This window comes from Coregonus lavaretus, assembly GCF_964263955.1.
Source record: "Coregonus lavaretus genome assembly, chromosome: 37".
Classification (NCBI taxonomy): Eukaryota; Metazoa; Chordata; class Actinopteri; order Salmoniformes; family Salmonidae; genus Coregonus; species Coregonus lavaretus.
Window position 1 is genome coordinate 8,426,968 of NC_140024.1, and position 23,225 is coordinate 8,450,192.

Below are 23,225 nucleotides of genomic sequence, written 5' to 3' on the forward strand. Positions count from 1 at the left end.
ACTACCTAATCCTTCAGTAAAAACAGAGTAATTACACATATTTGACTTTCTGAGATAGAAGGTTCCTGGTCTCCCCTAACGGCTGGGTATCATCTTCCCCTGGCCCCTGTGCGACGCCCAGCGACCTGATCCATCTCAGCTACCTGATTAATTATCCTAATTGAAGGGCCAGTTTGAGTTAACACTGGCCTCAATGAGACAGTAATTAGAGCCAGTTTTATAGGCCAGGAGTCATCAACCTTTTCTTGCCCAGGGACCCCCTCCCAGGAAAACCAGCAACCCAGGTACCCCCATCATACGTTACCCCCCCAAAAAAGTTTAACGTCTTGTCATCAGGTGAATGATAATTGCAAAGGAGAAGTAATCAACATTTTAAAATGAATAGATTTGGTAGATAGTTTTTCATTATTTTGACCTCCCCACATTGTAATTGGAAGAGCAGAAAGGTAACTCCAAACACATCTTCACTAAGAGCAGGATAAACAAAGGTTAGCCATATGTTGGCAAACATGTATGTCCATGTCAAGAAAGCTTACCAGCAGCCAGCGGCACTGGTAGCCAATTCACCGGTGCTTTTTCAAAGCCTATGTCAGATAATCCAGTGAGTGTAATTTGCTCAATATTACGAGTTGAGAAATGAAGTTGACATCATTAGAAATAAAATATTATCCTCTTCTCTACTGTAGGAATGTAATAAAACATTTGTTAATTATGTTGTTGCTAGCGATATTCATAAAAACTATGAAATAAAGTACAAATATATATTTTCGCGGATCCCCTGCAGTACCTCAGCAGACCCCCGGTGGAATACCCCTGTTATAGGCAAATAAAAGAGCGCCATCGGTGCAATGGAGTCAAAAGCATGGCATATCAGTCGGACTCTGCAGTGAGCAGCAGAGCACCGGCCCGTTGACCATAATAGCACCAGAGCCTCAGGAACCAGAGGCGGGCGCCGTTTGAGGATGAGTTTAAAAATATCTATCCTGGGTGTAGGCTGGGCGCTGAATGCAGCAATTAGCTGCGTCTCCGGGTCCCACCGTGGGCCATATCTTATCATTTCATCCTGTGAGTGACCCAGACTTAAAGTCAATACCACAGCGAGTCCGCTCCATAAGAGCTCAGGGGATCTGATGCCGGCGGAAAACAGCCCGTCACCAGGGGGACCGCCACCGCCTGACGTACAACACACCAACAAGGGGAGGAGGGTGGGGTTGCTCGGGTGTGACTGGCAGCAACAACACCCCATCCATTATTGATTGCATGTTGGTAGAACCCCGGAGACTGTTGTCCTTACTGTTCTTCCATTAGGGCCAGATGAATCACCTGCTGTTCCTCCATCAATGTCCACCTTCTTCAATGTCCAACACTGACAAGTCTGTCAATCAATCCCAACCTGAAATCCCTCATCTGTTCCCATTCCCTCCCTCCCTCTCCAACCCCTGACACCATCCCTCTGTTCACCACGACAACACAGTCAGAATGTGAGTGAACCCCAGCCAATCTTCTCTCTACACACAAACACAGCTTACCTACCCATAATCCTTCTAAACACCTCCACCATTACTATGTTCACAGGCTTTCTTCCTGCTGAGGGAAGGAAGATGCTGCTCGTGTTTCAAACAGTCACAGCTGAACTGCGAGACAGCAGAGTTCGTTCTGCATGCCCACCAGTGTGTTAGCGTGTGACACCAAGACTGGGTTTTAATGGGAGGATATCCATGCTGCTCCGAGCGCTCTTGCAGATAGGAGGAATATGTTTGAGTAATAGGAGGACGGAGCTCATCTCTCTGGGTTCACAGTGTGCGTCTTCAGAGGCACGCAAGCACGCACACGCAGCGTGCTACTTGACATGAACTGTACGCCACAGCAGGAGCAAGAGGGTACAGGCAGCCTGGGAGTAGTTTGAGATTCATAGTTAATTACCAGAGTGCTTCCTTCATCTCCAGCCACTTGACAACTTCAGCACACTCCTGATCTATCACTGCTTTACTGAATAGAAACAACCAACAGGTCAGAAAAGAGAAGTGGAAAAATCCTACTGGGTCAGTCGTGTGAGACGAGGGAGTGTATATGTGAAAGTTTGTGTGTGTGCAAATGTGGGAGTGTCTCCGTGTCTGGGCCTGATGTTGTAGGCAGAGGAGCAGTCATAGCTCAAAAACTAAAGCAGCCCACCAGTGGGGCTGTGAGGGAGAGAGGGGACGACAGAATTAAGGAGAATAAAATAACATGCTGCTTCTCCGTCAATTAAAACCCAGCAGCCAGGATTAAATGGCATAAAATTAGCTTTTTAGTGGACATTTTTCAAAATGTACAGCCACACTGCTACTGTTTCTTATAGGCTGGGGAGGGGAGCCACACAGAGGAATGAGGTGAGGAGTTCAGTTAAAACACCCAAAGGATGCTGGGAGATGCATGCCCTGCAGTCATTCGTGTTTTGTATTGATGCGTGTGCTGTTGTCTAACGCAAACTAATAGGGATGTAGCCTGCAGTCCTCAGCGCGTATACACCGCTGACGACTCTAGTCTCAGGGAATGAGGATGTGATATCCTGAAAACAGTCCGATATAAAAACATCCTGTGCTCTTCTTCAGCCTAATGCTGAGAGGAGTACATAAAAAATACTTTTATGAAAAGTTTTCAAACAGTTCTCAAACATAACTGTCACAAGTCTAAACATAACTGGAGAGAAACAAAGCCATGTACACAGAAAAGGAATACAATGCATGCATACAAAAGTGGATGTTCACAAACATGGACTCATGCACACACACACGCCAACTGCAGAAGGTGAAAGAAGACGCGGGAGAAAGTTCCAACTCACCAATCACTTTGACAAAGTACGCGTCGGCTTCAAAGTTGTTCTTCAAAGCGTGGATGACGAAGCCCTCTTTCCCCTCTTCTTTGCTGAGCACGATCATATCTAATATTCCCTGCAAATGAGAAATGGTAATACATCACAGACAAAAGGAAATGGAGTCAAAGCTTTCTTTGACGGTCTCTTCTGATGTACCACTTCATCCCCGTTATGGACAGAGAACAGATCCTCCATTACAGCAGTTATCTGCACTCCTCTCCCACTCTCTGTCAGGGAATTACAGAGAAAATGAGCCAACTCCCAGAGACAGGAGTGGAATATAGATATAGAGATGGATAACTACTCCCTCCACTGAAACGAGGAGACAGGGCCTATTGCACTAGAATACATATCATAAATAAATCACACAGCCAAAACAAACACATAGATTATGTAATCTCTAAGTAGGCAAGGCCATCTTGGATGCGGTAATGAAAGAGAGGGATACCGGCAGGCAGGAAGTGATGGGGTTAAGTCAGATCGAGATAGAGCTCTCAGGAAGAAGGACGGGAGGAAGGAGTGGAGGAAAACTTTGACTAAATAAGACGTAAGCTGTCCCAGATGGTGAATCTTGGTCAGGATGAAAGCTACGTGTCCGTTTAAAGATTAAAAAAGACAACCAGATTTGAGATACAGCAGAGCCCACTCTCCAAATCTCCTGAAGAGCTGATGGGCCCAACCCGTCTTATCTACACCTCTCGACTGCCCACATCTCATCTCAGAGGGGGGCTGTGCTGTGAGCTGATTGGGCTCCTACTAGGGGGACAATGACCGTGCTCTGTCTGTCAGGCCCTGTTGCTTCACTGTGCCAGAGCCGGGCTGGCATCCTGCGCTAATGGTGCCCCGCAGTGACATGCTCGTCTTGGCACACCCTTCCGTCGGCCCAGAGTGGGATTAGGAGAGAGAGATGCTGCCATAATCTGCTTGCCAGCGTGGGAGACAGTGCCTCATGAGCGCACCATTTACAGCCTCATGTAGCTACCGCCGCTGAAGCCTCTCAGGGAGACTGTTGACAAAAGAGGATCCAGTGCCACCCACAAACAGGACAATTAACAAGACTAACCATACTGGAAGACACATTGAAAAGAGCCAATTCTTACAGACATAATGAAAACACTCCCAATGGATTTCTGTGCCATTCAAACTTCGAATTTGTGGGGGTTGTCATACAAATTGAAACAAAATCCCACTAAACCCCGCTCTGCGATGATATAAATGAGACTACATGACAAACTTGGATGACTGTCAGGGTGACCAAACCTGCCCTATCCACAGCAGTAAACAGAGCTGCTGGTGGGATCTAGACCACAAGACAGAGAGAAAAACGGCAATCCTAAAGTGACTGAGAGCAGCCGGTCTGCCAGTCTCCCATTCACAGCTGGGGTAGTAACAACTCTGCTGATGGTTAATTGGTTAATGATGAGACGCGAGAGCCCGAGGTCACCAGTGATCTTCCTTTAATCAGCAGAGCCTTTGGTTGTGTTACAGTGTCAAGGCGTGAAGAGGGGAGCCTGGGCTAATTAGAGAGAAAGACAGCGAGAGAGAGGAGGAGAGGTTGAGAGGAGAGAGGAATAGAAGGGGATAGAGGGTTGTGCTCACATCCTCATAGATGTCGAAGAAGGTGGCGACGGCGGCCCCGGAGATGGCCCCCAGGTCAGACTGGTCCCAGTGGACACGGAACATGCGGCCCACATCCTTACAGCTGGCGTTGTTACACGGAACATTCTCCAGGAGGAAGGCCTGCTGACCACTACAACACAGAGGAGAGAGGGAGAGATGCTGTTAGGGACAGCACGAACACACCCTGCGTTAATCGATGGATACTGTTCACACACACATGGACAGGAACACAGACAGGGACGGACAAAACAACAGAGGTAGGTACTCCTCGAAAGACGCTACAACATAAGTAATCAGAGCTGAAAATTGACTAGAGCAGGGTTGTCAAACTCTTTTTGCCCCGGGGGCCGCATTCGGTCTTCACCGAGGTCCGGAGGGCCACACTGAAATTGGTTATATTTCCTCGCCTTCAAAATTTGCTAAAAAGAGTCCTCTATTTTTTATGCTCCCCGACTGTCTAGCTTTCATTTTGGTGTTTTTTAGCGAGCTGGACACAGCCAAGAAACTGTATGAATGTAGGTCCATTATCATTTCTACAGTTTCGATTTGGGTTTAGTCATTTTAAAGTATGTTGAGTTTGTTTTCCCACACAATTGTTTTATTTTAATCGTATTTTATTTGTTTATTTAATGTTTTACTCAAACCACCCGTGGGCCGGATTGGGCTGTATGTTTGACACCCCTGGACTAGAGGATGACGATGGACACTGTATCCTCTGGGACACTTATACACAGAATATATTGCTGTCTATTGGTGTAAAACACACTCCTCAATTAGTGAAGCAATACTCAAATGAACACACTAGTGTAGTAAAAATAAATAATATACTACACTTTTAAAAGAGAAGGGGAGTAACGATACAACAGAGACCTGTGCAGAAAATACTCAGCTAATAGGCAATTAGTAGCCGTGTACAATTAAGTCCACAACGGAGATACAAACATGAGACTTATTTCAATCCATTTGAATGGGGAGGGTTAGAACTCCAGCCTGGGAGACTGTATTGAACAGGGAAATGTAATAGTTTGGTTGCAGAGCTTTAATTTCCACACCATTTTCCAACATTTGTTTGAGTTGTGATTTTTTCTTTCTTCCTGTACCCATTTCTGTCGAGACGATTACCGTGTATACGCCTTTAGATCTTATCCTGAGTGTCGAAATGGAGCAAGTCTAAAAATAGAATGAGCGTGAAAATGTTCTCTTTTTCCACCTGTCTTTTCATTCCACTCTCTCTCTCTCTCTTTTCTGACTGCAGCCGTCTTGCGCATTGAAGGGAGCGTTGTGGTGGAGAGGACTGCCGGCTATGAGGCGGAGAGAAACTCTCACCCTTGAGGACGGCTTGGCATTATGTGTGTGTGTGTGTGTGTGTGTGTGTGTGTGGAGAGAGACAAGGTATGAGTGAGAATGTGTTTCCATCTTTGTGTGTCGCTGAAAGACTGAGAAATGTGACACCGCAACGACGTTCAATTGGTATGCTCAACACATAGCCTAGCAAGATGGAGAGAGGTAAACAAACTTGGAAATGGAGACAGTCTCCCACTCCAACACACACCAAAGCATGTCCTTCCACATTATGAAGCCAGAGGACAAACTCACACATTCCCTATATGCCCTGTCTCTCTTTACTCCCACCAGGACACGTCTGTATATTAATTTTAACAGAACAAAAAGCCCAGCTTCTATCAGACTGGGAGGACCTTGAGACTAAGCTGTTAAAATAACAACCTGCTGTACTTACAGTACGGAGCCTTCGTCTACCAGGGTTCAATTAAAACTAGATCTGATGGATATTGCTCCAGGCGGCTGGATTAAATAATGTGAAGACAATTTGAGGACAGGCATCATGGTATGCTGTACTGGAACTTTGTAAGGGATTGAAAGGATAGGTGAAATTACACATGTAGGGAAGGTTTGCTCTTGACTTTTCTTGTCAGTCAATATGGACATTAGCATCTTCCTCTCCTGCTGCTTGGCCAGATCCAACACACACCATTAGCTTTTAACTGTTAGAATAACCATACAGAACGTTGTATTAACATCAGATGTTTACTAAGGAAGTCTGGGCAATACAAGGCACTGTCTGGACACAGATTGAAGTCACAAATTGGTCATAAGTGCCACTCACAATGTGTGGCACGACTAAGTCTAACTAATGCCACTCTGGAGTGCTACCACATGCCCTAATGAATTTGGCACATCAAAGCCTTTATGATGGGTCAATCATTCAAATGAACAGTTTGATGCAGTACTGTACATATGGCACATCTGAATGACCATTTTATGTGCAGCTCACAGAATCTCACACCTGAGACAGGGTTAGAAATGTGGTTGAGGACCTTTTGGCTGTAAAAGCCTAACACAAAGGATATTTTTTCCTCATTCCAAATCGGATAGGAAGACAATGGTCTGGAATTCTCCCCTGTGGATGCCAGTCTGAGTGAATGCCCCAGTGGCCAGCCTCCATGGGTGGGCACACAGACCTGCAGAGAGGAGTGCTACTACACATGCTCCTGTGGACAAACAGGATTCCTTATAGCTTGAAGTGGTCAACAACATCAAGCCCAAACGACTTCCTAGAACAGCCTCCTGGGAAAATACAATCAGCACTAGGTCAGAAAGAGATTACCCTGGGAGGACACTCAATCAGTAATATATATTCTCAACTGGATGAAAATACTAATATTCTGTCTTTGATTGTGTCTCCACCCCATAATCAGCCCCACATCTCAATCAAACTGATGCCTGTGTTTATCGATCTCATCTGTGCAGCTAACGATTGCCATAGACTGTGTGTGTGCTGCATCAGGAGAGTGATGGTGTTATTTAAGAGTTTCAGGCTGAAACTTAGAGAGAGCCCCCATTGTTATTCACTGCTGTGTTGGTGGGTGTGTGTTCTCTCTCTCTGGGCCTTTGTGTCTTCTGAAGAGCCTGTCTTTCTCCATAGGGGATGTAAGGGGCTGTGATGAGCACAAGGTCAGGAGAGATGCCAAAGTCACTGATAAAGGGCAATAGCCTGAGTGTATTACAAATCATCTAGGTAGGATACACTAGAGTACTCCCAACACAAACACATCCATGCACACACACACACACACACACACACAGAACACATGTTCACACCCAACGAGTCAGCTCCAAAAGCTCACTCGGAAACACACACACTAAACAGAGACACACACAGAAGTACACACACCAAAGAGAGGTAAACAGACAGAGATGCAGTACACAAGTCTTGCTCTCCACCAAGTTCCATTTTTTACCGCAGCAGAATAATTCAACTGCAGTCACACTTGTACGAGCTGCACCAAATGTACTTCTCAATCCTACACAATTACATACTATAGACCAGGGTTTCCCAAACTTGGTCCTGCCCTGGGTGGACAGTGCATTCGGAAAGTATTAAGACCCCTTCCCTTTTTCCACATTTTGTTACGTTACAGCCTTATTCTAAATTGGATTAAATAAATAAATCCTAATCAATCTACACACAATACCCCATAATGACATTGCGAAAACAGGTTTTTAGAAATGTTTGCATAAAAAAATAAACATAAATACCTTATCTACATAAGTATTCAGACCCTTTGCTATGAGACTCGAAATTGAGCACAGGTGCATCCTGTTCTCATTGATCTTTATTGAGATGTTTCTACAACTTGATTGGAGTCCACCTGTGTTAAATTAAATTGATTGGACATGATTTGGAAAGGCACACACTTGTCTATACAAGGTCCCACAGTTGCCAGTGCATGTCAGAGCAAAAACCAAGCCATGAGGTCGAAGGAATTGTCCGTAGAGCTCCGACACAGGATTGTGTCGAGGCACACTTCTGGGGAAGGGTACCAAAACATTTCTGCAGCATTGAAGGTCCCCAAGAACACAGTGGCCTTCCATTTTTAAATGGAAGATGTTTGGAACCACCAAGACTCTTCCTAGAACTGGCTGCCCGGCCAAACTGAGCAATCGGGGGAGAAGGGCCTTGGAGATGGGAGAACCTTCTAGAAGGACAACCATCTCTGCGGAACTCCACCAATCAGGCATTTATGGTAGAGGCGCCAGACGGAAGCAAATCCTCAGTAAAAGGCACATGACAGCCCGCTTGGAGTTTGCCAAAAGGCACCTAAAGGACTCTCAGACCATGAGAAACAAGATTCTCTGGTCTAATGAAACCAAGATTGAACTCTTTGGCTTGAATGCCAAGCGTCACGCCTGGAGGAAACCTGGCACCATCCCTATGGTGAAGCACGGTGGTGGCAGCATCATGCTGTGGGGATGTTTTTCAGCAGCAGGGACTGGGAGACCAGTCAGGATCGAGGGAAAGATGAACGGAGGAAAGTACAGAGAGATCCTTGACGAAGGACACTGCAACATTGAAGCATGCATGAGAGCATCAGCTGTTCCGGATTACTGTGTGATCATGCTCTCATTAGCCAATGTGAGTAAGACCTTTAAACAGGTCAACATTCAGACAGATTACCAGGACGTGTACTCCGAGCATGAACTGACCAACTGGCAAGTGTCTTCACTGACATTTTCAACATGTCCCTGACTGAGTCTGTAATACCAACATGTTTCAAGCAGACCACCATAGTCCATGTGCCCAAGAACTCTAAGGTAACCTGCCTAAGTGACTACCGACACATAGCACTCACGTCTGTAGCCACGAAGTGCTTTGAAAGGCTGTTCATGGCTCACATCAACACCATTATCCCAGAAACCCTAGACCAAATCCAATTTGCATACCACCTCAACAGATCCACAGATGATGCAATCTCTATTGCACTCCACACTGCCCTTTCCCACCTGGACAAAAGGAACACCTACGTGAGAATGCTATTCATTGACTACAGCTCAGCGTTCAACACCATAGTGCCCACAAAGCTCATCACCAAGCTAAGGACCCTGGGACTAAACACCTCCCTCTGCAACTGGATCCTGGACTTCCTGACGGGGCGCCCCTAGGTGGTAAGGGTAGGTAACAACACATCTGCCATGCTGATCCTCAACACGGGGGCCCCTCAGGGGTGCGTGCTCAGTCACCTCCTGTACTCCCTGTTCACCCATGACTGCATGACCAAGCACGACTTCTACACCATCATTAAGTTTGCCGACGACACAACAGTGGTAGGCCTGATCACCGACAACGATGAGACAGCCTATAGGGAGGTCGTCAGAGACCTGGCCGTGTGGTGCCAGGATAACAACCTCTCCCTCAACGTGAACAAGACAAAGGAGATGATTGTGGACTACAGGAAAAGGAGGACCGAGCACGCCCCCCATTCTCATCGACGGGGCTGCAGTGGAGCAGGTTGAGAGCTTCAAGTTCCTTGGTGTCCAAATCACCAACGAACTACTATGGTCCAAACACACCAAGACAGTCGTGAAGAGGGCACGACAACGCCTATTCCCCCTCAGGACAGTGAAAATATTTGGCATGGGTCCTCAGATCCTCAAAAAGTTATACAGCTGCACCATCGAGAGCATCCTGACTGGTTGCATCACCGCCTGGTATGGCAACTGCTCGGCCTCCGACCGCAAGGCACTACAGAGGGTAGTGCGTACGGCCCAGTACATCATTGGGGCCAAGCTTTCTGCCATCCAGATCCTCTATAACAGGCGGTGTCAGAGGAAGGACATAAAAATTGCCAAAGACTCCAGGCACCCTAGTCATAGACTGTTCTCTCTGCTACCGCACGGCAAGCAGTACCGGAGCGCCAAGTCTAGGTCAAAAAGGCTTCTTAACAGCTTCTACCCCCAAGCCATAAGACTCATGAACAGCTAATCAAATGGCTACCCGGACTACTTGCATTGTCTCAGCCAAGACAACGCAGGAGTGGCTTCGGGACCAGTCTCTGAATGCCCTTGAGTGAGCCCGGACTTGAACCCGATCAAACATCTCTGGAGAGACCTGAAAATAGCTGTGCAGCGACGCTCCCCATCCAATCTGACAGAGCTTGAGAGGATCTGCAGAGAAGAATGAGAGAAACTCCAAAAATACAGGTATGCCAATCTTGTAGCGTCATACCCAAGAAGACTTGAGGCTGTAATCGCTGCCAAAGGTGCTTCAACAAAGTACTGAGTAAAGGGTCTGTATACTTATGCAAATGTGATATTTCAGTTTTTTATTTTTAATACATTTGCAAACATTTCTAAAAACCAGTTTTTGCTTTGTCATTATGGGGTATGATGAGGGGGGAAAAACAATTTAATCAATTTTAGAATAAGGCTGTAATGTAACAAAATGTGGAAAAAGCCAAGGGGTCTGAATACTTTCTGAATGCACTGTACATTTTGGTTTTTGCCCTAGCACTACACAGCTGATTCAAATAATCAAAGTTTGATGATGAGTTGGTTACTGAATCAGCTGTGTAGTCCTAGGGCAAAAACCAAAACGTGCACCCAGGGTGGGCACCAGGATGGAGTTTGGGAAACTGTGCTATAGACGGGCGATTCCACGCCACCGTAGACAGATTTTTATTTATTTATCTCAGTTAGTTCTGGTAATTCTCACATAGAAACTTCATTGGGAAGAAGGATGTTTGACATGCTTTTTACATTTTAATCACAAACCATTTTTGAGAAAAAACCATGATGAAAGTGGCCATTTTAGGCACTTTTTAGACCTATACATGCCTCCTGTAAGACCCTATGATCTGTGAACCGTACATGATACAGACACCATCTTGGTGTCATTATACTCCTTATAGTGTGTTCTAACATATGGAGTATATCTCGATTCTGAAATACACATTTTCACATTCATTTATTCAACATTAAAACTATTAATATTAATTTCTCAAAAGTACTTATCGCAAAAATATTTTATGCCTACTCTGGCGTGGAATCGGCCTTACAGGCAATAGATACCCTCTTAGCACATTGCCTACTTCTGCAATGAGACTGACACTGAAGAATGAAACCACACAGGAAACAACTGGAGATTGCAGAGAGACCCTCTGAGTAATAAAAAGCCTGAACATCAAAACCCATTTCACCACTCAGCACAGCAGTGTTCCACTGAGGGAAGAAGCATTTTAGCTGTCATCAGCACCCTGTAGCGGTGGACTGTGTATGCGGAAAGATCTAGACAAATCACTGAAATGCACAGTATCCCATATTAAAGACGTCTCAGATCCACTCTCATTAGCAGGAATAAACAGATAGGAGATCAGGTAACATGTTTTAGACAGTTTTGTAACTATTTGACTGTGTGTGTCTATGTAAGCTCAACGGCTCAGCACTGGGCCTGTTATATCGGACACAGAGCCCCACCCCCTCCTTTGCAGGTGCGAGTCCTGACCGGGGACCTGCCGTGCCAAAGCACTCTCAGACTCCTAACTAATTGGCCACTGTGGACCCTCTGAGAGGCCAGACTGACAGGGTGCCTGTTGCCTGACCTCTCTCTCCTCCTCTTCCTTCTCCTCACTTCCATCCACCAGCCAGCCCAGCCTGTCTGGAGAAGACACCCATCCCAGGGGAGGGTTTACCAGCCCAGACAGCAGTTCACCTCCTCCCCCCCTCCCGTCTGAGGAAGAGAACTCACTGGTCATTGAAACTCAGCAAGACCAACTACTTCTGTCATTGAACGTGTGTCTGAGAGAAAGAGAGGAGGAAACAGAGAGAGAGACAGAGAGAGAGAGAGAGAGAACCAGAGGGATAGGCAGGAGGGTGTGGTTTTAGAGGAAGCTGGGTGATCCATAGAGGCTGAAAATGACAGAAAGGGGAGGTGTTACACCCTCAGGCACTCAAATAAATGGCACTTCTTAGTATTGTAATTATCATGTGTGTGTCTCTTTTGTCCTCCCTCCTCACATCACTCCTGACAAACACTACTGAAACAAAAGCAAAGTGATGAGGAGGCTTCATGTCCTTCCTGTCTGTCCATCCCTCCCCCTAAGGCTGCTTCAGAGAGAGAGAGAGAGATGGAGGGACAGAGATAGAATGTGAGTGAGTGAGACAGAGTGAAGACAAGCCCTTCTAATGACATACTATTCAGCCCTTGCCCATTCCACACGTAAAATATTCAGTGCCCGTCCACCTAGTGCCTTCCCCTACCCTGGCCAGCCTCCAGCCTCAGCCCCATCCTCCTGGTCCTCTCCCTGCTACTCCCTGAGCACTGTGCCCTCTGATCTCCAGCCTGTGATTATTCACCTAAAAGACACTGACCTATTTAAAGAGGAAAATACACCACTAACCACATACAGATTCTTTGTTTGACAGCATGTCCTTTTCTGTGTGTGCCTAAATCCTACAGTAGATAAATAAGATTGCAAAACGTGAAATGGTCCTTCTAGTGTTAGGGTGAGAGACACAGACATGCATAAACAATATCTCTCCTACTTATGCAGTAAAAACACCTGTCAGTCTACCAAAGGGAAACAAGCATTATCTGTCTGTCATAGACTGTATATTATGCTCAGAGTGCTGGTCTACTGAAAAGAGACTGGCCATGTCATTTGATCAGGTCAGGGGCACAACATTACACATGTCAACATACATGTGCCACCTCTTTCGAGGAAGGCAAGTGTCTATGACCGTGTCCCCCACCGGCTCAGACAGACACCCCTCCTGTCTTTTCAAGGTCAGTTCAAGAGAACCTATGGTGCTGTCAGTGTCACACTAAAACGCTTCTGTTCACAGGACTCAGGGATTTATAGGTCCATGTAAATGACATGTACAATATCTCTCTTTTACAGAGGTATTAGCTAGTTGTGGCTAAGCCTAACTGACAAAAAAGCAACTCTTGCTTTCCTAGTCTTGCTACCCACATAAGTGATTTAATGGCATTGCCTAGCAACACCACGGCTTGCTGTGGAGGACTCAGTCGGGGTGCATACAGATAGAACACCACAAAGAGCCACGGCTCAGTGTGTGTGTGGATATAGTACTAGTGGAATGGAAGGTCAGTGTGTGTGGATATAGTACTAGTGGAATGGAAGGTCAGTGTGTGTGTGGATATAGTACTAGTGGAATGGAAGGTCAGTGTGTGTGTGGATATAGTACTAGTGGAATGGAAGGTCAGTGTGTGTGTGTGGATATAGTACTAGTGGAATGGAAGGTCAGTGTGTGTGTGTGGATATAGTACTAGTGGAATGGAAGGTCAGTGTGTGTGTGTGGATATAGTACTAGTGGAATGGAAGGTCAGTGTGTGTGTGGATATAGTACTAGTGGAATGGAAGGTCAGTGTGTGTGGATATAGTACTAGTGGAATGGAAGGTCAGTGTGTGTGTGGATATAGTACTAGTGGAATGGAAGGTCAGTGTGTGTGTGGATATAGTACTAGTGGAATGGAAGGTCAGTGTGTGTGTGGATATAATACTAGTGGAATGGAAGGTCAGTGTGTGTGTGGATATAGTACTAGTGGAATGGAAGGTCAGTGTGTGTGTGTGGATATAGTACTAGTGGAATGGAAGGTCAGTGTGTGTGTGGATATAATACTAGTGGAATGGAAGGTCAGTGTGTGTGTGGATATAGTACTAGTGGAATGGAAGGTCAGTGTGTGTGTGTGGATATAGTACTAGTGGAATGGAAGGTCAGTGTGTGTGTGGATATAGTACTAGTGGAATGGAAGGTCAGTGTGTGTGTGGATATAGTACTAGTGGAATGGAAGGTCAGTGTGTTTGTGGATATAGTACTAGTGGAATGGAAGGTCAGTGTGTGTGTGGATATAGTACTAGTGGAATGGAAGGTCAGTGTGTGTGTGGATATAGTACTAGTGGAATGGAAGGTCAGTGTGTGTGTGGATATAGTACTAGTGGAATGGAAGGCCAGTGTGTGTGTGGATATAGTACTAGTGGAATGGAAGGTCAGTGTGTGTGTGGATATAGTACTAGTGGAATGGAAGGTCAGTGTGTGTGGATATAGTACTAGTGGAATGGAAGGCCAGTGTGTGTGTGTGGATATAGTACTAGTGGAATGGAAGGTCAGTGTGTGTGTGGATATAGTACTAGTGGAATGGAAAGTCAGTGTGTGTGTGGATATAGTACTAGTGGAATGGAAGGTCAGTGTGTGTGGATATAGTACTAGTGGAATGGAAGGCCAGTGTGTGTGTGTGGATATAGTACTAGTGGAATGGAAGGTCAGTGTGTGTGTGTGGATATAGTACTAGTGGAATGGAAGGTCAGTGTGTGTGTGGATATAGTACTAGTGGAATGGAAAGTCAGTGTGTGTGTGGATATAGTACTAGTGGAATGGAAGGTCAGTGTGTGTGTGTGGATATAGTACTAGTGGAATGGAAGGTCAGTGTGTGTGTGTGGATATAGTACTAGTGGAATGGAAGGTCAGTGTGTGTGTGGATATAGTACTAGTGGAATGGAAGGTCAGTGTGTGTGTGGATATAGTACTAGTGGAATGGAAGGTCAGTGTGTGTGTGGATATAGTACTAGTGGAATGGAAGGTCAGTGTGTGTGTGGATATAGTACTAGTGGAATGGAAGGTCAGTGTGTGTGTGGATATAGTACTAGTGGAATGGAAGGTCAGTGTGTGTGTGGATATAGTACTAGTGGAATGGAAGGTCAGTGTGTGTGTGGATATAGTACTAGTGGAATGGAAGGTCAGTGTGTGTGTGTGGATATAGTACTAGTGGAATGGAAGGTCAGTGTGTGTGTGTGGATATAGTACTAGTGGAATGGAAGGTCAGTGTGTGTGTGTGGATATAGTACTAGTGGAATGGAAGGTCAGTGTGTGTGTGTGGATATAGTACTAGTGGAATGGAAGGTCAGTGTGTGTGTGTGGATATAGTACTAGTGGAATGGAAGGTCAGTGTGTGTGTGTGGATATAGTACAAGTGGAATGGAAGGTCAGTGTGTGTGTGTGGATATAGTACTAGTGGAATGGAAGGTCAGTGTGTGTGGATATAGTACTAGTGGAATGGAAGGTCAGTGTGTGTGGATATAGTACTAGTGGAATGGAAGGTCAGTGTGTGTGTGGATATAGTACTAGTGGAATGGAAGGTCAGTGTGTTTGTGGATATAGTACTAGTGGAATGGAAGTTCAGTGTGTGTGGATATAGTACTAGTGGAATGGAAGGTCAGTGTGTGTGTGTGGATATAGTACTAGTGGAATGGAAGGTCAGTGTGTGTGTGTGGATATAGTACTAGTGGAATGGAAGGTCAGTGTGTGTGGATATAGTACTAGTGGAATGGAAGGTCAGTGTGTGTGTGGATATAGTACTAGTGGAATGGAAGGTCAGTGTGTGTGTGGATATAGTGCTAGTGGAATGGAAGGTCAGTGTGTTTGAATGTAACTGACGGGTGGATTTGGTGTTTACATGCTATAACAGTATGGGCTTGCTAAATCAGAATCACAAACGACAATTAGAGATTTTTCATCTTGCCTAAGTCTCCATACACTCTGATTACAAAATGAGGAGAAGCAGTAAACCAATGTGGTGTGACTTTGATTCCCTTCCTCATTTGCATTGGTTTGACAAGTCAAATTAGGGTGGGCACACTAATTGGATAACAAGCAGGGCAGTCAGACAGAAGCGGGGTAGAGGCATGTTGACCGGGTCACAGGCAAGGTGGAGTCTGAGTTAGTTCTACTGATAGCCCTACTGACAGGAACGGGGTATGCTACTTTGATGTGAGAGCAATTGCAAGATACACCTAATTAAAAACAAATGTATCGCTGATCGTGCTAGTACTTAAGCAGACTGCAAGTGTCAGGGTTTAAATGGATTATGCCTGCCCTTTGTGCCAGATTGCCATTGACCTAGAGTGTGAGGAGCACCAAATTATCACGTCTGCTGTGAGCATGTGACTTATATGGTCTCCTCACTGAAACGACTCACACACATCTATCACATAAAATATCCTGACATCATAAAGCTGCCGTTTATTGATGATTAGCATTCCTTCATAGATTTAGGTGGTCTGCTATTTTTTCTAGGTGCCAGCGAGCGCTCCCTAGAGTTAGATAGAAATCAGGGTAAGCCATTTTCATTAGTGACCTCCTTTCCCTTCCAGAAATACCCTCCAAGACCACAAAACACACCTCCAGTTCTAAGCGGTGTGATGTTCTTCTCCTGACGGGGGCTCTATTATAAAGCAAGGAAACCATTGCACATGAAACAGTGTGAAACGGTGTGAAACAGTGTTAACCAGCGGGACACTTACTTTCACTGTGTGAGTGTGGGTGGGCGGACTGCCTGGGTAGAACCAATCATAGGTAAAAATAGCCCCCTAGACACTCTTCAGAGAAAACACTGGTCTTTCATCCTCTTTACTAAAACATGAACTCTACAAAGCACTCAATGCTCTCAGGTGTGTATAAACCCATGCAACAAAGGCAAGTATGTACTGAAACACAGGAAGTGGCATCAGACATACTTGTATACTTACAGCCCTGTGCACAGAGAGGGCTGAAAATAAATGACTATTCCTCAAAATGGCTGCCTATTTACCTGTTCCTTGATGCCACCGACAGATGCTGTCAGGGTGTAATAAGACAGGAAGAGGACATCTGAGGAGGTGATTAAGAGAAACAAGTATAATGCATACTAACTCTGGGGAGTTACATGCAAACCACGCCAACCACGTTGCGTGAGTGAGTGTTGTGAAATACATTTACACATACACTACCTAGTTTTAGAACACCTACTCATTCAAGGGTTTGTCTTTATTTTTACTATTTTCTACATTGTAGAATAATAGTGAAGACATCAAAACTATGAAATAACACATGGAATATTATATTATAAATAACATATGGAATCATTTAGTAACCATGGTGCTGAATCTCCGCTGCTAAGCCTATTTGTTTGTCTGTCTGTTTAGCGGAGATGTTCCCTGTGACAGTCATTACAATAAGAGGGTTATCATAAAGTTAAAAAAGCCATGACCTTCTTAAATCCCACTGATAGCCAGATGCAAGGAGAGAGAAAAGGGCCAACAAGCTGGGTGACATCTTTCAGTCAAAGGTAAGCTAAAACAAATGTAATTTTCACTAGGCTATAGGCTAATAACCTACAGTACCAGTCAAAAGTTTGGACACACCTACTCATTCCAGGTGTTTTCTTTATTTGTACTATTTTCTGCATTGTAGAATAATAGTGAAGACATCAAAACTATGAAATAACACATATGGAATCATGTAGTAACCAAAAAAGTGTTACACAAATCAAAATATATTGTATATTTGAGATTCTTCAACAGTCTTGAAGGAGTTCCCACATATGCTGAGCACTTGTTGGCTGCTTTTCCTTCACTCTGCAGTCCAACTCATCCCAAACCATCTCAATTGGGTTGAGGTCGGGTGATTGTGGAGGCCAGGTCGTCTGATGCAGCACTCCATCACTCTCATTGGTCAAATAGCCCTTACACAGCCTGGAGGTGTGTTTTGGGTCATTGTCCTGTTGAAAAACAAATGACAGTCCAACTAAGCCCAAACCAGATGGGATGGTGTATCGCTGCAGAATGCTGTGGTAGCCATGCTGGTTAAGTGTGCCTTGAATTCTAAATAAATCACTGACAGTGTCACCAGCAAAGCACCCCCACACCGTCACACCTCCTCCTCCATGCTTCACGGTGGGAACCACAAATGCAGAGATTATCCTTCATCTACTCTGCGTCTCACAAAGACATGGCGGTTGGAACCAAAAATCTCAGATTTGGACTCAACAGACCAAAGAACAGCTTTCCTCCGGTCTAATGTCCATTGCTCGTGTTTCTTGGCCCAAGCAAGTCTTTTTTTCTTATTGGTGTCCTTTAGTAGTGGTTTCTTTGCAGCAATTCGACCATGAAGGTCAGTCTCCTCTGAACAGTTGATGCTGAGATGTGTCTGTTACTTGAACTCTGAAGCATTTATTTGGGCTGCAATTTCTGAGGCTGGTAACTCTAATGAACCTATCCTCTGCAGCAGAGGTAACTCTGGGTCTTCCTTTCCTGTGGCGGTCCTCATGGGAGCCAGTTTCATCATAGCGCTTGATGGTTTTTGCGACTGCACTTGAAGAAACGTTCAAAGTTCTTGACATTTTCCGGATTGATTGACTACTAAATGATTCCATATGTGTTATTTCATAGTTTTGACGTATTCACTATTATTCACAATGTAGAAAATAGTAAAAATAAAGAAAAAGCCTGCAATGAGTAGGTGTGTCCAAACTTTTGACTGGTACTGTAGGTTATTAGCCTATAGCCTAGTGAAAATTACATTTGTTTTAGCTTACCTTTGACTGAAATAACTGGCTATCAGTGGGATTTAAGAAGGTCATGGCTTTTTTAACTTTATGATAACCCTCTTATTGTAATGACTGTCACAGGGAACATCTCCGCTAAACAGACAGACAAACAAATAGGCTTAGCAGCGGAGATTCAGCACCATGGATAGCGCCACGGTTGATCAAATTCACGCAAACCTGACTCATCAAACCTGTGCACTTGCTTTTGTTATAGTAGCATCATGGAACAATGTTGCAAATTGTATTTTTCATCGATCGCGTTTGTGGAGACAATGTACCAGATATTTTGTTCATAGTGAGTAGCTGCAGTTTATATTTTGAGCCTCTGCAAGTGCCACAAAGCTAGTTTGGAGATTTGTGAATGTGAGATGGAGATTGTCTTCAGTAACTGAGTCGAGAGGTCACGTGTAGCCTAACCTGCTAGTCAGCAATGTAATTTATTGAAGTCATGCAAGTAAGTGACATTTTCTATTGGGGACTTTACGATGAGTAGGCTAAATATGGTAGGCTGCTAACATTGTGATGACTGGTCTAACGTATGAATGAAGCCAGAGAGTTGATATGTCAGTTTCATGCAGCTATTCGCACGTGCATATTTTGTATTTCTGCATTAGTGTGGCATAAAAATGGTAGGCTATATTATTGGTCCAATGCATTATTTTTCTCAGGAAATGGAAGGAGCTTGGTCGGGCAGTCCCGGGATACCGTTCACCGGTATTAAACCCTAAATAGCATACATGAAATGTATTTATTAGACTGTTAGAATGCATTGAATCAGAACGGGATTGCTAGATGCCTAGCTTTTCTAGTGTTAATAGTCGGAGTAGAGAAACACATGATTTTGTATGTCTCCGGGTCAAAATTCTACGACCATATGCATTTCAGGTAAAATAACAACCCAATGTTCATCTACCAGGACAAATTAGCTAGCAATAGCAAGATAGCTAAATGTCAATGAATATCATGTGTGTTTGACATGCCCCCAAATTAATATAGTTGTTTCACAGTTGGTTTGATATTTTAACCAGCGTGTCATGATCGCATCTGCTGTGAATGGACAAAATCAACATGCGCACAATGGCGCACGGGCGTGTCCGGTGTAGTCAGTATCAAATCAAATCAAATTGTATTAGTCACATGCGCCGAATACAACAGGTGTAGACCTTACAGTGAAATGCTTACTTACAAGCCCTTAACCAACAATTAAAAAAAATTGATCACACAAAAAAATACAACATAAAATAATACGAAATAAAAGTAACAAATAATTAATGAGCAGCAGTAAAAATAACAATAGCGAGGCTATATACAGGGGGTACCGGTATCGAGTCAATGTGCGCGAGCACCGGTTAGTCGAGGTAATTGAGGTAATATGTACATGTAGGTAGAGTTATTAAAGTGAATGCAAATAGTCTGGGTAGCCATTTGATTAGATGTTCAGGAGTCTTATGGCTTGGGGGTGGAAGCTGTTTAGAAGCCTCTTGGACCTAGACTTGGCACTCCGGTACCTCTTGCCGTGCGGTAGCAGAGAGTCTATGACTAGGGTGGCTGGAGTATTTGACAATTTTTTGTATGTTATGGAAGCAAACAAACAAACACCAACCCACCCACATCCCTACTAAATCACCCTCTCTCTCCCACAGTGAGGGGATGGTATGTGTTTGATGAGTGCTGATGCATTGTGACATGATTGGCAGCTGAGAGAGTAATCGAGGCGAGCGACAGGAAAAGAACACACATGCTGATCTGCAAGATCATGTACTTAATAAATAGCTAAATTCATTATGCTAATAGTTTTGGACTTAATGTAATAATTATGTCTGTCCTAGTCTGTGGGGACGTACAATAGGTGGGACAAACCATTGAATTCTGTTACAAAATCAATAAGCCAGAATAAATTGACTTTGACTTGAAAAGGTTTGGGGAGAATGCTGTGGGCCATAAGCCCTTGTCAACCCCCCTTCCCTTGTCCAAACATCTTCACCATAAATCAACATGTCACGCCGCCCCTCGTCCCACTCCAACCATTGTGCCCAAGAGCTCAAACCGTCAGTGCAGAACGTTAATTAATTTTCAAACTAAACGGATGGAGAACGCCGGCTATTATCTCCGGGCTGAGCTGTGGCGGTCCCGAGTATGTTTCTCTCATGGCGGGGAGCGACTTTGATCTGCAAAGCGGGGAGAATGGAAGAGGGGGAAAGATAGAAAAACACTCCAGTTTTAATGGCTCTCCAGTGTGCTAACGGAGAGAGGGAGAGAGAGAGAAGCCATGTCATGGGAACAAATATGAGATACTATCTAACGTGATAAATGGAAAGGGAAATCACTACATCTGGGGATTCTTCACTGTCAAAGTTAGTTTGCTCCTGGCTGCCGGTGGGCTGGTCAACTGCTCCCAAGGTAGGAGACAGAAGACTGGAGCAGGTAGACCTCCTTCCTCACCTACACAAACTCTGTTGATTTTATTCCTACAAACAGCCACTTCATTTGTGGAGGGTGGTAAGTGAGATGCCAACGTGCTGCACAGCAAGATACCTTCCTGATGAAATAAGAGACTATTGATAAAAGTTGTCTCTTTTCCTCCATTAAGTCTATTGCCATTACGGAAAACTGAATTATATGAATGAAGGAACAGCAGCAGATGGTGGTGAGCGACTGGCTAAACATAGAGATACTTTGGGGACGCTAGCCAAAGAGCATAGCCATTAGCTGAATCAGAAAGCCAAGCGGAGTATTGTAGCAATTTCTTAAAAGAGGAAAGGTCCACGAACCATGGACTCAGGGATGGTGGCGACTTGGCTGAAATGGAGCAGATGGCCAGATGATGTCCAGGGGACACACAGTCACAGGATGGATTCTGTAACGCATTTGGTTCCTTGTTTCCGGACACATTAAGAAAAGCAGATTAGACGTGTCAAGAGTGGTGGTGGGTTGGTCGTTGGCATTGCAATCTGTGTGTCTCATCAGACCCCTGCCCTGGGGAAGGTCACAGGTCAACATGGCGGCTGCTGCTTTTCAAGTATCAATCTCCTGTAATCCGGTGGTAGCAAAGGCATGCTTCACTGTTGATTGTGATTACATGACTCTGTAATGCACACAACACACTGATCTGAGGGAATCCCAGCCACATCTCACATTAAAGTGACACGCTGAGACTGACCGCAATGCTCCTTTGTTTATTTTTTGTACAGTGCCTTGCAAAAGTATTCATCCCTCTTGGCGTTATTTTGTTGCATTACAACCTGTAATTTAAATGGATTTTATTTGGATTTCATGTAATGGACATAACAAAATAGTCCAAATTGGTGAAGTGAAATAACTTGTTTCAAAAAATTCTAAAAAATAAATAACGGAAAAGTGGTGGGTGCATATTTATTCACCCCCTTTGCTATGAAGCCCCTAAATAAGATCTGGTGCAACCAATTACCTTCAGAAGTCACACAATTAGTTAAATAAAGTCCACCTGTGTGCAATCTAAGTGTCACATGATCTCAGTATATATACACCTGTTCTGAAAGGCCCCAGAGTCTGCAACACCACTAAGCAAGGGGCACCACCAAGCAGGTCAGATGAGACTAAAATTGAGCTTTTTGGCCATCAAGGAAAACGCTACGTCTGGCGCAAACCCAACACCTCTCATCACCCTGAGAACACCATCCCCACAGTGAAGCATGGTGGGGACTGGGACTGGGAAACTGGTCAGAACTGAAGGAATGATGGATGGCGCTAAATACAGGGAAATTCTTGATGGAAACCTGTTTAAGTCTTTCAGAGATTTGAGACTGGGACGGAGGTTCACCTTCCAGCAGGACAATGACCCTAAGCATACTGCTAAAGCAACACTCGGGTGGTTTAAGGGGAAACATTTACATGTCTTGGAATGGCCTAGTCAAAGCCCAGACCTCAATCCAATTGAGACCTCGTAATATCCAATTGCGATCTTGTCTCATCGCTGCAACTCCCCAACGGGCTCAGGAGAGGCGAAGGTCGAGTCATGCGTCCTCTGAAACACGCGCCAAACCACGCTTCTTAACACCCGCCCGCTTAACCCAGAACCTAGCTGCACCAATGTGTCTGAGGAAACACTATTCAACTGACGACTGAAGTCAGCCTGCAGGCGCCCGGCCCGCCACAAGGAGTCGCTAGACCGCGATGAGCCAAGTAAAGTCCCCCCGGCCAAACCCTCCCCTAACCCCGATGACGCTGGGCCAATTGTGCGCCGCCCGATGGGACTCCCGGTCACGGATGGTTGTGAAGCAACCTGGGATCGAACCCGGTACTGTAGTGATGCCTCAAGCACTGAGACGCTGCGCCACTCGGCAGGCCTGCTCCTTTGTTTTTAATCTGAAAACACTGATTAGTGGTCTAGATAATTCCATAGCATTGATGAGGCCAGGGCTTGGTGTTAGTCTATTCATGCTCTGGGTTGAGAGAGTGGTTGTGTGTCATTATCCTTAGACAGAGAAGCTCTACAGTAAAGAGTGTTTATACACTAGCATGGCAGGTGGCAGAGTTACATTATGGCATATGTCCTCAAATCAACTGCCAATGTTCCCTCACTGTGAGCGAGGA

General features: G+C 44.9%; 1 protein-coding gene across 1 annotated transcript in view; it reads right to left on the reverse strand.

The window, feature by feature from the left end:
- The window catches only part of LOC311111630 (T-cell immunomodulatory protein-like), a 105,240-nt gene that overhangs the window by 32,179 nt on the left and 49,836 nt on the right, over nucleotides 1-23,225 (reverse strand). The window contains exons 11-12 of the mRNA XM_084154402.1: nucleotides 4,454-4,604; nucleotides 2,822-2,930 (exon numbers count right to left, since the gene is read on the reverse strand). Of these exons, the coding sequence (XP_084010528.1) occupies nucleotides 2,822-2,930; nucleotides 4,454-4,604 (260 nt within the window). The remainder of the gene's footprint in view (nucleotides 1-2,821; nucleotides 2,931-4,453; nucleotides 4,605-23,225) is intronic.